General features: G+C 38.8%; 2 protein-coding genes across 8 annotated transcripts in view; both read left to right on the forward strand.

Moving 5' to 3' along the window:
* The window catches only part of LOC108137130 (1-phosphatidylinositol 4,5-bisphosphate phosphodiesterase), a 51,994-nt gene extending 48,430 nt beyond the window's left edge, over window positions 1-3,564 (forward strand). For 6 of the 7 annotated variants that reach the window (XM_017258671.2, XM_017258676.2, XM_017258674.2 and 3 more), the window contains one exon: window positions 581-3,564. In XM_017258671.2, coding sequence (XP_017114160.1) covers window positions 581-649 — 69 coding nt within the window. In that variant the 3' untranslated portion in view covers window positions 650-3,564. The remainder of the gene's footprint in view (window positions 1-580) is intronic. The other variant, XR_001774021.2, reaches the window with a different exon arrangement.
* A 1,351-nt stretch (window positions 3,565-4,915) lies between these two features.
* LOC108137160 (pyruvate dehydrogenase phosphatase regulatory subunit, mitochondrial) lies at window positions 4,916-11,016 on the forward strand. Its single transcript, XM_017258729.2, has 6 exons — window positions 4,916-6,673; window positions 7,854-8,151; window positions 8,223-8,436; window positions 9,039-9,192; window positions 9,258-9,373; window positions 9,440-11,016. The coding sequence occupies exons 1-6, from the start codon at window positions 5,110-5,112 to the stop codon at window positions 9,917-9,919; spliced, it is 2,826 nt and encodes a 941-aa protein (XP_017114218.1). The 5' UTR covers window positions 4,916-5,109; the 3' UTR covers window positions 9,920-11,016.
* Window positions 11,017-11,298: the final 282 nt, after the last annotated feature.

An 11,298-nucleotide genomic window follows, 5' to 3' on the forward strand; every position in this document is an offset into this window, starting at 1 on the left:
TCTTGGCTCGAATCCTATAACTCCCTAGATCCTAAGCTCGCAGCTCTACTATCGAACTACTTTATAGAATATATATATATATATATATGTTTATATTATTTTATATATATATTATTTTACATATATATATATATATCATATATTATATATATATAAATTATATCATATATTATATATATATAAATTATATCATATATATATATATCTCGCTCTCTCTCTGTCTCTCTCTCTCTTTCACTCTCTACAACTGTCTCTGTCTAGAACCCAACCTGCCACGCCCACCTAACGCCTTGTCATTTATCGTTTGCTGTGTCGCCCTATAGCATAAATGCCAAAATAACTGAGATAAAACTAAATAAAATTCTATATATTTTCTCGCTCTTTCTTTCTCTCTCTCTCTCTCTCCCTCTTTCCAACACACGTACACATGCCCATGCTCTGTCTCTTTCTGTGCCATTTAAACCACGAAAAAAAAACCACACAATTTGTTTACTTTTGCGAAATGTTTTGTATTTGCTGTCTCACACGCTGCCGCCTGTCATCCAAAAAACCCAACTGCCGCTTCAAAAAAAAAAAAAAGCTTATGGACATGTACAAAATCGAGGAGGAGGCCTATAAGACGCAAGGAAAAACGGAGTTTTATGCCTAAGATCATACCAGGTCAAAGGTGAAAAAAAAGGAGAGCACTGCGATACCAAAACTATAAACTAAAAAAATGTTGAAAAACACTAAAAAAGAACGCTGCTGATCAAGATGAAGATGCTAACATATATTCTTCTTTATATACTGTAGTTACACACTCATGCAAAACACAAACACACACTCGCCTACATCTAGAAAGGGATAACTTTACTTAAATATTTACATGTGTGTTGTATGCAAGAAGCATAGGCATATTATGCTTATCAACTAGAATTCAAAACTGGAAAGTCAACACTTTGTGCTTTATATTTATTTAAGATTCTTAATGAAGAAGATAAAAAGAGAAATGAAGAGGCCACACATAAAAATGTGTCGTTTACGGGGAATTCCCCCCCCACTCGAATCCATTGTAATTTATTTTGAAAAACCAGAAACAAAAAAAAAATTAAAGAAAAAAAATGAATACCAAAAATATTGAATGGTATTTTGTGCTAATAACACGATAACAAGGGTACACCGATAAGTTTAGACCACATACAGTGCGTTTCAGGGTTAAAGGAACTACTTTGTACTCCCCTAAGCGGTGGAACACACTGTACACATGCATATACACACAACACCAGACATACACACCCCTACTCCCAAAATAATCGTACGTTTCAAGTGAACTACTTACATGAGTTTCCGATTCTCCACCTAATAGCTTAGCCAACTAACTAACTTAACCAGTAAGCCGAAAACCATTAACCAGTAAAGCAATCCAAGGAGCCCACAATTAACACCCAAAAATCAGTCAGATCTATGTATTTCATGATATATAAACATAGAAGTTGTAGAACTTTTTTTTTCAAAAGCATTTATTTTGCAAAAAACTAACGGAAAATAAACCCTCAACTGCTCGAAAAAAGAATACTATTAATAAAAAAAAAACCTAAAACAACAGCACTCACAGTCATGAACGAAGAAACGATGCAGAATAGTTTGTAAAGTAAATGTTATAAAACCTAAGTATTAAATGTGTAATTCAAACAATGAAACACCCCTACCGGCAGTTATATATACAATACACACACCACACATCATTTTGGGCTGAGAACGCCGAATCGAAAATGGTTTAACTAACTTTACATGAAATGTGAATTTTTATCCGCTCCGTATTAGTTTGATCTAATTTGTAGTTTTAAACCAAAAACGAGATAAAGATTTTGCGAATTTTACAACCACAAAAAGTAGCCAAAAAAAATATATATATGCATATATACACACAAAACAAAAACATGAAAACATGCATAGATCTAGTGAATATAATATACCAAAGTAAATGAAACAAACAAGAACTTAAGATGGATTCTGTTTGCATTGTCAAGACCGTTTATGTTGCACTCAAAATTTGCTGTTTGCATGTATTGTAGTTGTTGCAAAAATACCAAAAAAAAACCATTAAAAAACTCTAGAAAATTATATAAAAAAAAAGGCAAAGAGAAAAATATCCACACATAAATTTAATTTCCCTTGAATTTTGAATTGAATTTAAACTTGAATATGTGCCCTAAAGATCGATGACGGAGAAAAGTTTACACTGTGCTATTAACGAAACGAAAACATTTAGTTAACTCATACAAGGTAACTTTACTAAATTATGAACTATATTTAACCTACGCCTACGACTATGTATTTAGAGAATTAATCAAGTTTTTGAATGTGATAAGCGGTTACATTTTATTACACGAAAGCAAAGAAAAGCCAATCCCAACTATTTTCACCCCCAATACTTTCGCCTTATTCAACACTAATTTTTTTTGTTCCCTGAGGGCACGAATGTTGAAGATTAAAGAAGAAAAATGAGTGCGAAGCTTTGTATGATATGTAATATAATGTGCCAATCCCAATGATAACCAAAAACAGAAGATGAAAGTGAAATTAACTACGTCTAACTAAAAATCGCAACTAATTTATTTATTCGCATGTATGTGTAATGTATACATTAGATAGAGGCCTAGCCTCTTAGTCGAAAAGCCCTGAATTCTGGCACACCCAAAAACCCTAAAAAAACTTAACAATTCCAGGCAATATTGGCGTGGGTAAAAACTTTTCCGGGGAAAGGTTCGAGAACCTTCCGAATTTAGAATATCTGAAACCAGGACTGGCTTTTGTATAAAATTTAACCACTAAATGGGTTTAAAAAGGGTTTTAAAGTGGATTTGTTTGGGGTCTTTATAATTTCTTTAAAATTCAATGTAAAAAGTGTTACATTAAAAAAGAGTTTTATTTTTTAATTGTTTTTTTTTTTTAGAAGTTTTGTTGTTATTTAAATAAAAACCTCTGCAAATTTTCGTTAAATAATCCAATCAGTAAAAAAAAGAAGTGGTTTTACCCAGCCAATTACCTGGATTTGTCTACACTTAGAAAAATGTGTCAATTTTTTTTTGTATTTGTTTGTTGTTTGTTTTTTTTTTTAATCTAAATAAGTTATAGTCTATTAAGAAGCGCTAGAGCGAAACGTTTACGATATGAACGATTATGTAACCCATTAATTCGGGGCAACATTGATCTAGTTTGTACTTCTGTGAGAGCAAACCAAAAAAAACCCCAGATTATGAATAGCGATAGCCAGTAGCGAGATGACTCGAAAATGTATCTACTACCTACGTATTTATTGATTATGTTTGTGAGCAGAGAAATTAGCGACGTCTGCATAGATATGATTACAAGAACATAATTATTATAACTATAGTTTAAAGAAGGTCGCGAGCTGAGGTCGATGAAATTAACTTATATTTAAAATGCTGCGTATGAACTTATGATTATATACTATAAACTATATATTAAACTATTATGATTACCATTATTATCCTTATTATGATTATAACTACGATTGGCGAGTGAGTAACTTCAATTGCAATAAATTCTATTCCAAAGCGATTCTAGAGATTTACCATTTGTTTGCTATTTGTTTTCATTTATGTATCACCACCACACTCTTAATTGTTTGTTGGCCATTATTTGTGGCCAGCACTAAGCTCCCTCTATAAGGGCAATTATTTTATGGATTAAGTTTTAGCCTCATATCACCGCGTCCCCGAGAAATGTGCTATATTTGAATTTCTGAACCCCCACGCACGATGACAATTCGGCCCCTGTAAAAATTAGTTTAGTTTGTAATGGATCCTACCAAGTGTTAAGAAACAGCGAACTTTCGCAAGGATGTTAAACAGAGATAAACGATACGAGAAGAAAACCATAAATGTTAGAGAAGCATCACACACTATGCATTATATACCCAATATATACATACAGATACGGTTAAACGGATTTGGACTCTCCATTGCTATAATTTCGATCTGAATGTGTTTGTTGACTTTATGGAACGAGCAGAGGAGCATAAACATACTAGTTGATAGACATTAAATAAAACTCAAAACGAAAATTATTTGGGTTCCGTCTGAAATTGTAAAAAAAAAAACAAAATATATAAAAACTAAGAAGTTACTGGATGTTTTGGTGGTTATTGGAAATAAATCTTCAAATGAAAAGCGCTGTTTGTGTTTTTGTTGGATGGATTTGGAAATATATTAATATATAATATTTAAAGTATTTATTAATTATTATTTATTTATTATTATCAATTAATTAATCAAAAAAAATATTAAAAGACAAGTTGTAAATTCACTTCAGCACACGATTGATTTTATATACATTCACTTAATTATACATATATTTCTTTTAAACTGTATGTATGTAGATGTATACATATTTGCAGAAGTAATGCAATCTTGTTTTGGAAAGCATTATCAAAAGAATGGTAAAAAAAACAATCTAATGAAAATGCTTCCCAAGACATGAATGATTTTCAACAACACTCTTTAAAATACACATCAAAATGTTAATGTAAAGCTATATATTTTTAAATGTATTGACATTTCAATTGAGAACAATAGTGTTGTATAAATATTCACAGCAACTATGATTCCAATCACAATAACCAAATAATTTTATTAAAACGAAACAATTTATGATAAGAAGACAGCAGTCTGAACTACTTACCAAAATCGAAAGATTGTTATATATACAAAAAACAAACTCTTGACCTCCAGTAACTAGTAATGAATGTTTTGTTTTATGTTAGCCTGGTGTTTTAATACGTACATACGTTTAAGTCTGGCGCCAAGGTTTGTGTCACCGCTAAGTTCCACTCGATGATTTGCTCTTTTTCAATCGATTATGTTTTCACCCACCTCTAACAGCGTAAAGCTAAACGCGTACCATCCCTAATTCGCTTGACGTTGTTTTTGTTATTGTGGCAGAATAGCAGCGATTTACTTAATTGCTATATATATATAATCTAATATATAGCTAAACACGATTCTGGTGATTTTGGCCGAGGATGAGGAGATGTGCTCCATGAGGTGCTTGTGATATATGTACAAGGATTGTGCGTGATTTAATTGGATTTCCCGAGTGGACAAGATGTGGAAACTGCTGCAATGCACGGGAAATGCAGTTGCGAGGCGCATTTCCCCCGCCACTCACAACCTGGATGCAGTGCATCTCAGGTGCGTTGGCTCGGGTCAGGTGTCCACCGCCGATCCCGCCGATGAGCAAGTGCTGCGCAAGCGAAAGTTCCAGCCGCAAAAGGCGGCCGATCTCAGCGAGGAGTTGGCCGGCCAGCTGCCCACCAAATCGCGGGTGGTGATCTGTGGCGGTGGCATAACCGGCGCCTCGGTGGCCTATCACCTGGGCCTGAGTGGCTGGGGCGGCGAAACCCTGCTCGTGGAACAGGATCGCGTCGGCGGCGAGCTGCCGTGGACCGCCTGCGGACTGGCCGGCCGCTTTGAGCCCAGCTACACGGAACTCAAGCTGGCCGAGTACTCCATCGATCTGATCAAGCGACTGACGGAGAGCGGTCTGCCCACCGGCTGGCGGCCAGTGGGCAGTCTCAACTTGGCCCGCAGCTGGGACCGCATGACCGCCTTCAATCGCATGAAATCGCAGGCTTTGGCCTGGGGCATGCGCTGCGAAATCCTCTCCCCTGAACAGTGTGGCCAGCACTGTGAGCTGCTGTCGCTGGACGGCATCCAGGGTGGCCTGTGGATACCCGAAGACGGTGTCTGTGATCCCCAGCTCGTGTGCCAGGCCTACATGACCGAGGCGGAGCGGCTGGGTGTGCGCATCGTGGAGCATTGTGCCATCAAGAAGATCCACAGCGAGCACGGCAAGGTGCGGGGTGTGGCGACCACCGCTGGCGATGTGGAATGCGAGTACTTTGTCAACTGCACCGGCTTCTGGGCACGCGAGGTGGGCACTCTGTCCAAGCCGGTGGTCAAGGTGCCCTTGAAGGCGGTGGAACATCACTATCTGCACACCAGACCCATCGAGGGCCTCAGTCCGGATACGCCCTTTGTGAGGGACTTCGACGGCAGGATCTTCTTTCGGGAGTGCGAGGGCCACATCCTGGCCGGTGGCTTCGAACGTGAGGCCAAGATGGTCTACGAGGATGGAGTGATACCGCTCTCGCAGACAGCCCGCCAGCATCCGCCGGACTGGGATCACTTCCATGAGCTGCTGGACGCCCTGCTGCTGAGGGTGCCCGCCTTCCGGGAGGCCACCTTGGACCGGCTGACCAACTCGCTGCAGGTCTTCTCACCCGACTGCAAATGGATACTCGGCGAGGCACCCGAAATCCAGAACTACTATGTGGCCGCTGGCAACAAGACCATGGGCGTTTCGGCATCCGGCGGCATTGGCCGCGTGCTCACCGATCTGATCACCAAGGGCTCCACCTACTTGGACCTGCACATCCTGGACATCAGTCGCTTCCTGGGGCTGCACAACAATCGCAAGTTCCTGCGCGACCGCTGCAAGGAGGCGCCGGGCAAGCACTTCGAGATCAACTACCCATTCGAGGAGTTCCAGACGGGCAGGAACCTGCGCATGTCGCCCATCTATCCGCAGCTCAAGGCGGCGGGCGCCGTCTTTGGCCAGTCGATGGGCTACGAGCGGCCCAACTACTTCGATCAGCAGGACAAACAGGGTGGGTACGATAAAGGGCTGTGTGCACAACCTTACGGCACCCACTGTTACGTAGAAAACATGTCACAAATCATTGGGCAAAGGAAGCTTTTCATTGAATATTTCAAAACTACAGTGAAAAAAACTCGCTTTGCCGAATCATAATCACACACATATCAAATTTCACCCTAGATAAAATATGTTAACCATTTCAGAGAGAATCTGTTGCCTTACTATTTATAACCAACATATAATGGTATGTTACTATAAACTGACTATAAAACGGCTTCTCAAAACATTTAGGAAGATAATATTACCATTGATCGCGTCTTTTGATACACATTACTGAAATATTGAAAGATACAGTTCATATGCTTCAAAAGACGAAATCATTGGAACACACATAGTCGATTTAAGGCAGATTTATATACAGACGACGCGAATAAACCTATAAACTAAATGTTTAAAAGTGATATTAAACAATTAAATACCATATGTAACGTAATATGTTTTTATATTGGTGCCTAAATTTTTATGGTATTTCAAATTAAATCTTTGCAAATTAGTTAACTAGAGAACATTGAGCATAACACCTAAGAAGATGATGTTACCATTGTTTTAGTGAGTTGAAAAACATTACTGAAATATTCAAGAATTCAGTTAACTAGTTTCAATTCTCAAAATTATTGTAAAACTCATCTAAATTATGCAAGTACAGACAATGCGAACAAGTTGATTTTAAAAAGGAGTGCATAGTCAACAAAATGTTAAAAGAGAACTTGAAAATTCACTTGTTTTTATATCTATTCACTTTATTATATATTTTTTGTAATATGTATGTATGTATGTCGATGTATACATATTTGCAGAAGTAATGCAATCTTGTTTTGGAAAGCATTATCAAAAGAATGATAAAAAAAAAAAAAACAATCTAATGACAATGCTTCCCAAGACATGAATGATTTTCAACAACACTCTTTAAAATAGACATCAAAATGTTAATGTAAAGCTATATGTTTTTAAATGTATTGACATTGAGAACAATAGTGATTCCAATCACAACCAATTCTATTAAAACAAAACAATTTCTGAAAATAGCCTTTAAGCCACTTGCTTTAAATTTAAATAATAAATAATCTAAAATAGATAAACATACCCTCGCTGAATTACTAATCCTGCTCCATTGCGTTCCTTTATGCCAGATGAGTTTGGACTGCCGCGCTTCCGGATTGCCCAAACGCGGACCTTTGGCAAGCCGCCGTGGTTCGATCACGTGGCATCCGAGTATCGGGCGTGCAGGGAGCGCATTGGGATCGCCGACTACAGCTCCTTCACGAAGTACGACTTCTGGTCGAAGGGCAACGAGGTGGTGGACCTACTGCAGTACCTCTGCTCAAATGACGTCGATGTGGCCGTGGGCTCCATCATCCACACGGGCATGCAGAATCCCAATGGTGGCTACGAGAACGACTGCTCCTTGGCACGCCTCTCCGAGCGACAGTAAGTATATACATATATTATTTTCTGTTTCCTGTTTTAAAATTTAGTAATCAATGAGTAAAAACTTTCAGTTACATGATGATTGCACCAACCATCCAGCAAACGCGCTCCATGTGCTGGATACGAAAACATATGCCGGATCATTTGAGGGCCAAGGTGAACGTGGCGGATGTGACCTCCATGTACACGGCCATCTGCATCCTGGGACCCTATTCGCGCATCCTGCTCTCCGAGCTCACCGACACCGATCTCACGCCAAAGAGCTTCCCCTTCTTTACGTATAAGGTGAGGGATTCTGGATTTAGTTCCTTGGAAATGAATCAGAAAACATTATCAATAAGCATTACTCATTTGAAACCCTATTCATTTTATATTTGATTTGTATTTGTATGAGGATTAAGTTAGGAATTATCCTTCTTTGGTTCAAGAATGCTTTTTCATCTAACGCTTTGCACCTTTGCTTAAATACTACGTTTCAGTTTAGTTCCCAAGGAATGAGGAACATATCTTTATTAAGCACTTGTTTGAGAAATAAGTTTGGCTCAAGATTTTACGTTGCAAAACGTTTCCGTTTCGAATGGTATTAGTTTATAGATTAAGTTTTAGCCTAGTTCCTAAAGAGTGAATCCATTATCAATATTAAGCATCTATCCATCATTTCGTTTTTAATTGATTTGAATGATGATTCAAGTTTAAGCCTACCCTCATTCTTAAACATTTATTCTAAAACATTCTCTCCTTTTTTAAAATCGATTTGTTTAATTATTCATTTTTAATATAGTATACATATGATTCAGCACTAAACCGGCTGCCCATTGACAGTGGTTTTAAAAAGCTTAAGCTTGAATCTGTTAATTGATGGTTTATTGTTTATGAATCCTTTCTAGGAACTGGACGTGGGCTTGGCCGACGGCATCCGAGTGCTGAACATCACCCATACGGGTGAGCTGGGCTATGTCCTCTATATTCCCAACGAATATGCTCTGCATGTGTACTCGCGACTCTATCAGGCTGGCCACAAGTTCAACATACAGCATGCGGGTGAGATAATAACAATAACTCTTCCAAACCGAATTGGGAATCAAGACAATCGTTGCCCATTTAAGGCTACTACGCTACCCGAGCCCTGCGCATTGAGAAGTTCTATGCGTTTTGGGGCCAGGATTTGGACACCTTTACCACGCCGCTGGAGTGCGGACGCAGTTGGCGCGTCAAGTTCAATGTAAGCAGGCCCTAAATAATAATAATAGCAATATCAAATAATCGAGAAATGCAATTCCATCTGCAGAAACCCATCGACTTTATTGGCCGCAATGCGTTGCTGAAACAGCGCGAGGAGGGCGTTAAGCGGATGTATGTACAGCTGCTGCTGAACGACCATGACCACGAGGTGGACATGTGGTGCTGGGGCGGGGAGCCCATCTATCGCGACGGCGTCTATGTGGGCATGACCACCACCACCGGCTATGGCTATACGTTCGAGAAGCAGGTCTGTCTCGGCTTCGTGCGCAACTTCGATGATGAGGGACGCGAACTGGCGGTGACCAATGAGTACGTGCTGTCCGGCCACTATGAGGTGGAGGTGGCTGGCGTGCGGTTCGAGGCCAAGGTCAATCTGCATTCGCCCAACCTGCCCACCAAGTTCCCGGATCGCGAACGCGAAGCCTATCATGCCACTCGCGACAAGCCGGATCAGGCCGATCTCCTCTCATTTGGCGCTCACTTGACCAAAGTCACCGGCACCGGAACGCCAACGGAGGACCTTTAAGGGTTACTCTTCCCCTTCCCCTTTCCCTTACCGTTCCCCTTACCGTTCCTGCGCTCCTGACCAACGTCATCTGCCACAAGGCTGTGCCAAGCAAAGATTTCTAGTTAACACTCGAGAGTCTCAAAAGCAAAGCGATATTATTCGGTTTAGTACGTTAGCGAGTCGAGCGAATATTAGAGGGGCAAATATGGTTGATAGCACAACCGAAGGCAATCATTATCAAATCTAATTTCCTTTATCCATTATGAGGCATTAAAATCAGTTTATCAGTCAACAACATTACTTTTAGAGAAGATCCAGAATTTAAGCTACCAAAAATCCATACCAAATTTTATATGAAACAATTTTCTTTTGGAAGAGTTTTGTTAGCTTAAATACTGACCCTTAAAATTTAACAAAATAACACTTGATTTCGTGTTCCACATTCATAAGAAAAATGATGTTTTGTACTGGTTATTAAAAAAAAGTTAAAATTTGGTGAGATATTGTTATGAGTAAGAAAACTTTTAGCTTGCTCAATCACTAGATTAGATAAACAGGATTTTCTTGGTTTTTCTTTGTCGATTTCAGTTTTTACAAAATTTAATTAAAAGCTTAAAAAAAACATCGAATTGGTATTTATAAAAATCCAAGAAAATCGCCATTTATATATTGTTCTCTTGAGAGTTTCGGTTTTGTTGTGTCAATTAAACAAATACAATAAGCTACAAAATGCGGTTCTATGTCCGTTCTATATATCTAAGAAACATCCGTGATATTGGAATAATTGAAGAATGTTTTGCACATTGTTACAAGAAAGAAAAAACGGCACAAGAATTGTTAAAATTTTTGCTCAAAGCTGGCTTTGCAACTAATTGGAGTACCAATTAAAAAGGGATTAATAAAAATTTATATAAGCAAAATATTAGGAAAAGTTTTTGAGACAGTTTTGAGTAATTTTTTTTTTGTTTTTTTTTACTAACCCAGACAATTGACTTTGTAAATTATATGGTGTGTAAAATGTATAAGCCACATACAACACACACACACACATACAGCATATTATAAATCCTATTGTACTATATACATTTATAGAAATATATTTACTGTTTACAAAAGCTTCCATAAGATGTTGATCCCCCCCGAGAGCTGGAAAAAAGTTGGAGCAGCTGTTCGGCGCTCGGGGTTTGTTGCGTTTGGGTTTTCGCTGGCTTTTTGGCTAAGACATTCAGTTGGGCGTGTGCTAATGCCCGAAAACTCAGTGCCCAAGATTGCAGCACATGTTTTGGCCAAGTTTCGACTGGCTGACTGGCTTATGCTTTGCTTTGCTTTTGTTTTGCTTTGCTTTGCTAGCAAAGTTTGCTTCCCCAAAAATACAGAATACAGAATACAGGCTACCG

Source organism: Drosophila elegans, unplaced genomic scaffold (assembly GCF_018152505.1).
Source record: "Drosophila elegans isolate 14027-0461.03 unplaced genomic scaffold, ASM1815250v1 contig_149, whole genome shotgun sequence".
In the NCBI taxonomy this organism is placed as follows: Eukaryota; Metazoa; Arthropoda; class Insecta; order Diptera; family Drosophilidae; genus Drosophila; species Drosophila elegans.

Excerpts from the sequence above, each read along its gene's own strand:
- LOC108137160 (XM_017258729.2), top strand. The coding sequence starts at position 5,110 with ATGTGGAAACTGCTGCAATGCACGGGAAATGCAGTTGCGAGGCGCATT. Across the intron at positions 8,437-9,038 it reads TCCCCTTCTTTACGTATAAG|GAACTGGACGTGGGCTTGGC; the intron begins GTGAGGGATTCT and ends AATCCTTTCTAG. Across the intron at positions 9,193-9,257 it reads GTTCAACATACAGCATGCGG|GCTACTACGCTACCCGAGCC; the intron begins GTGAGATAATAA and ends TGCCCATTTAAG.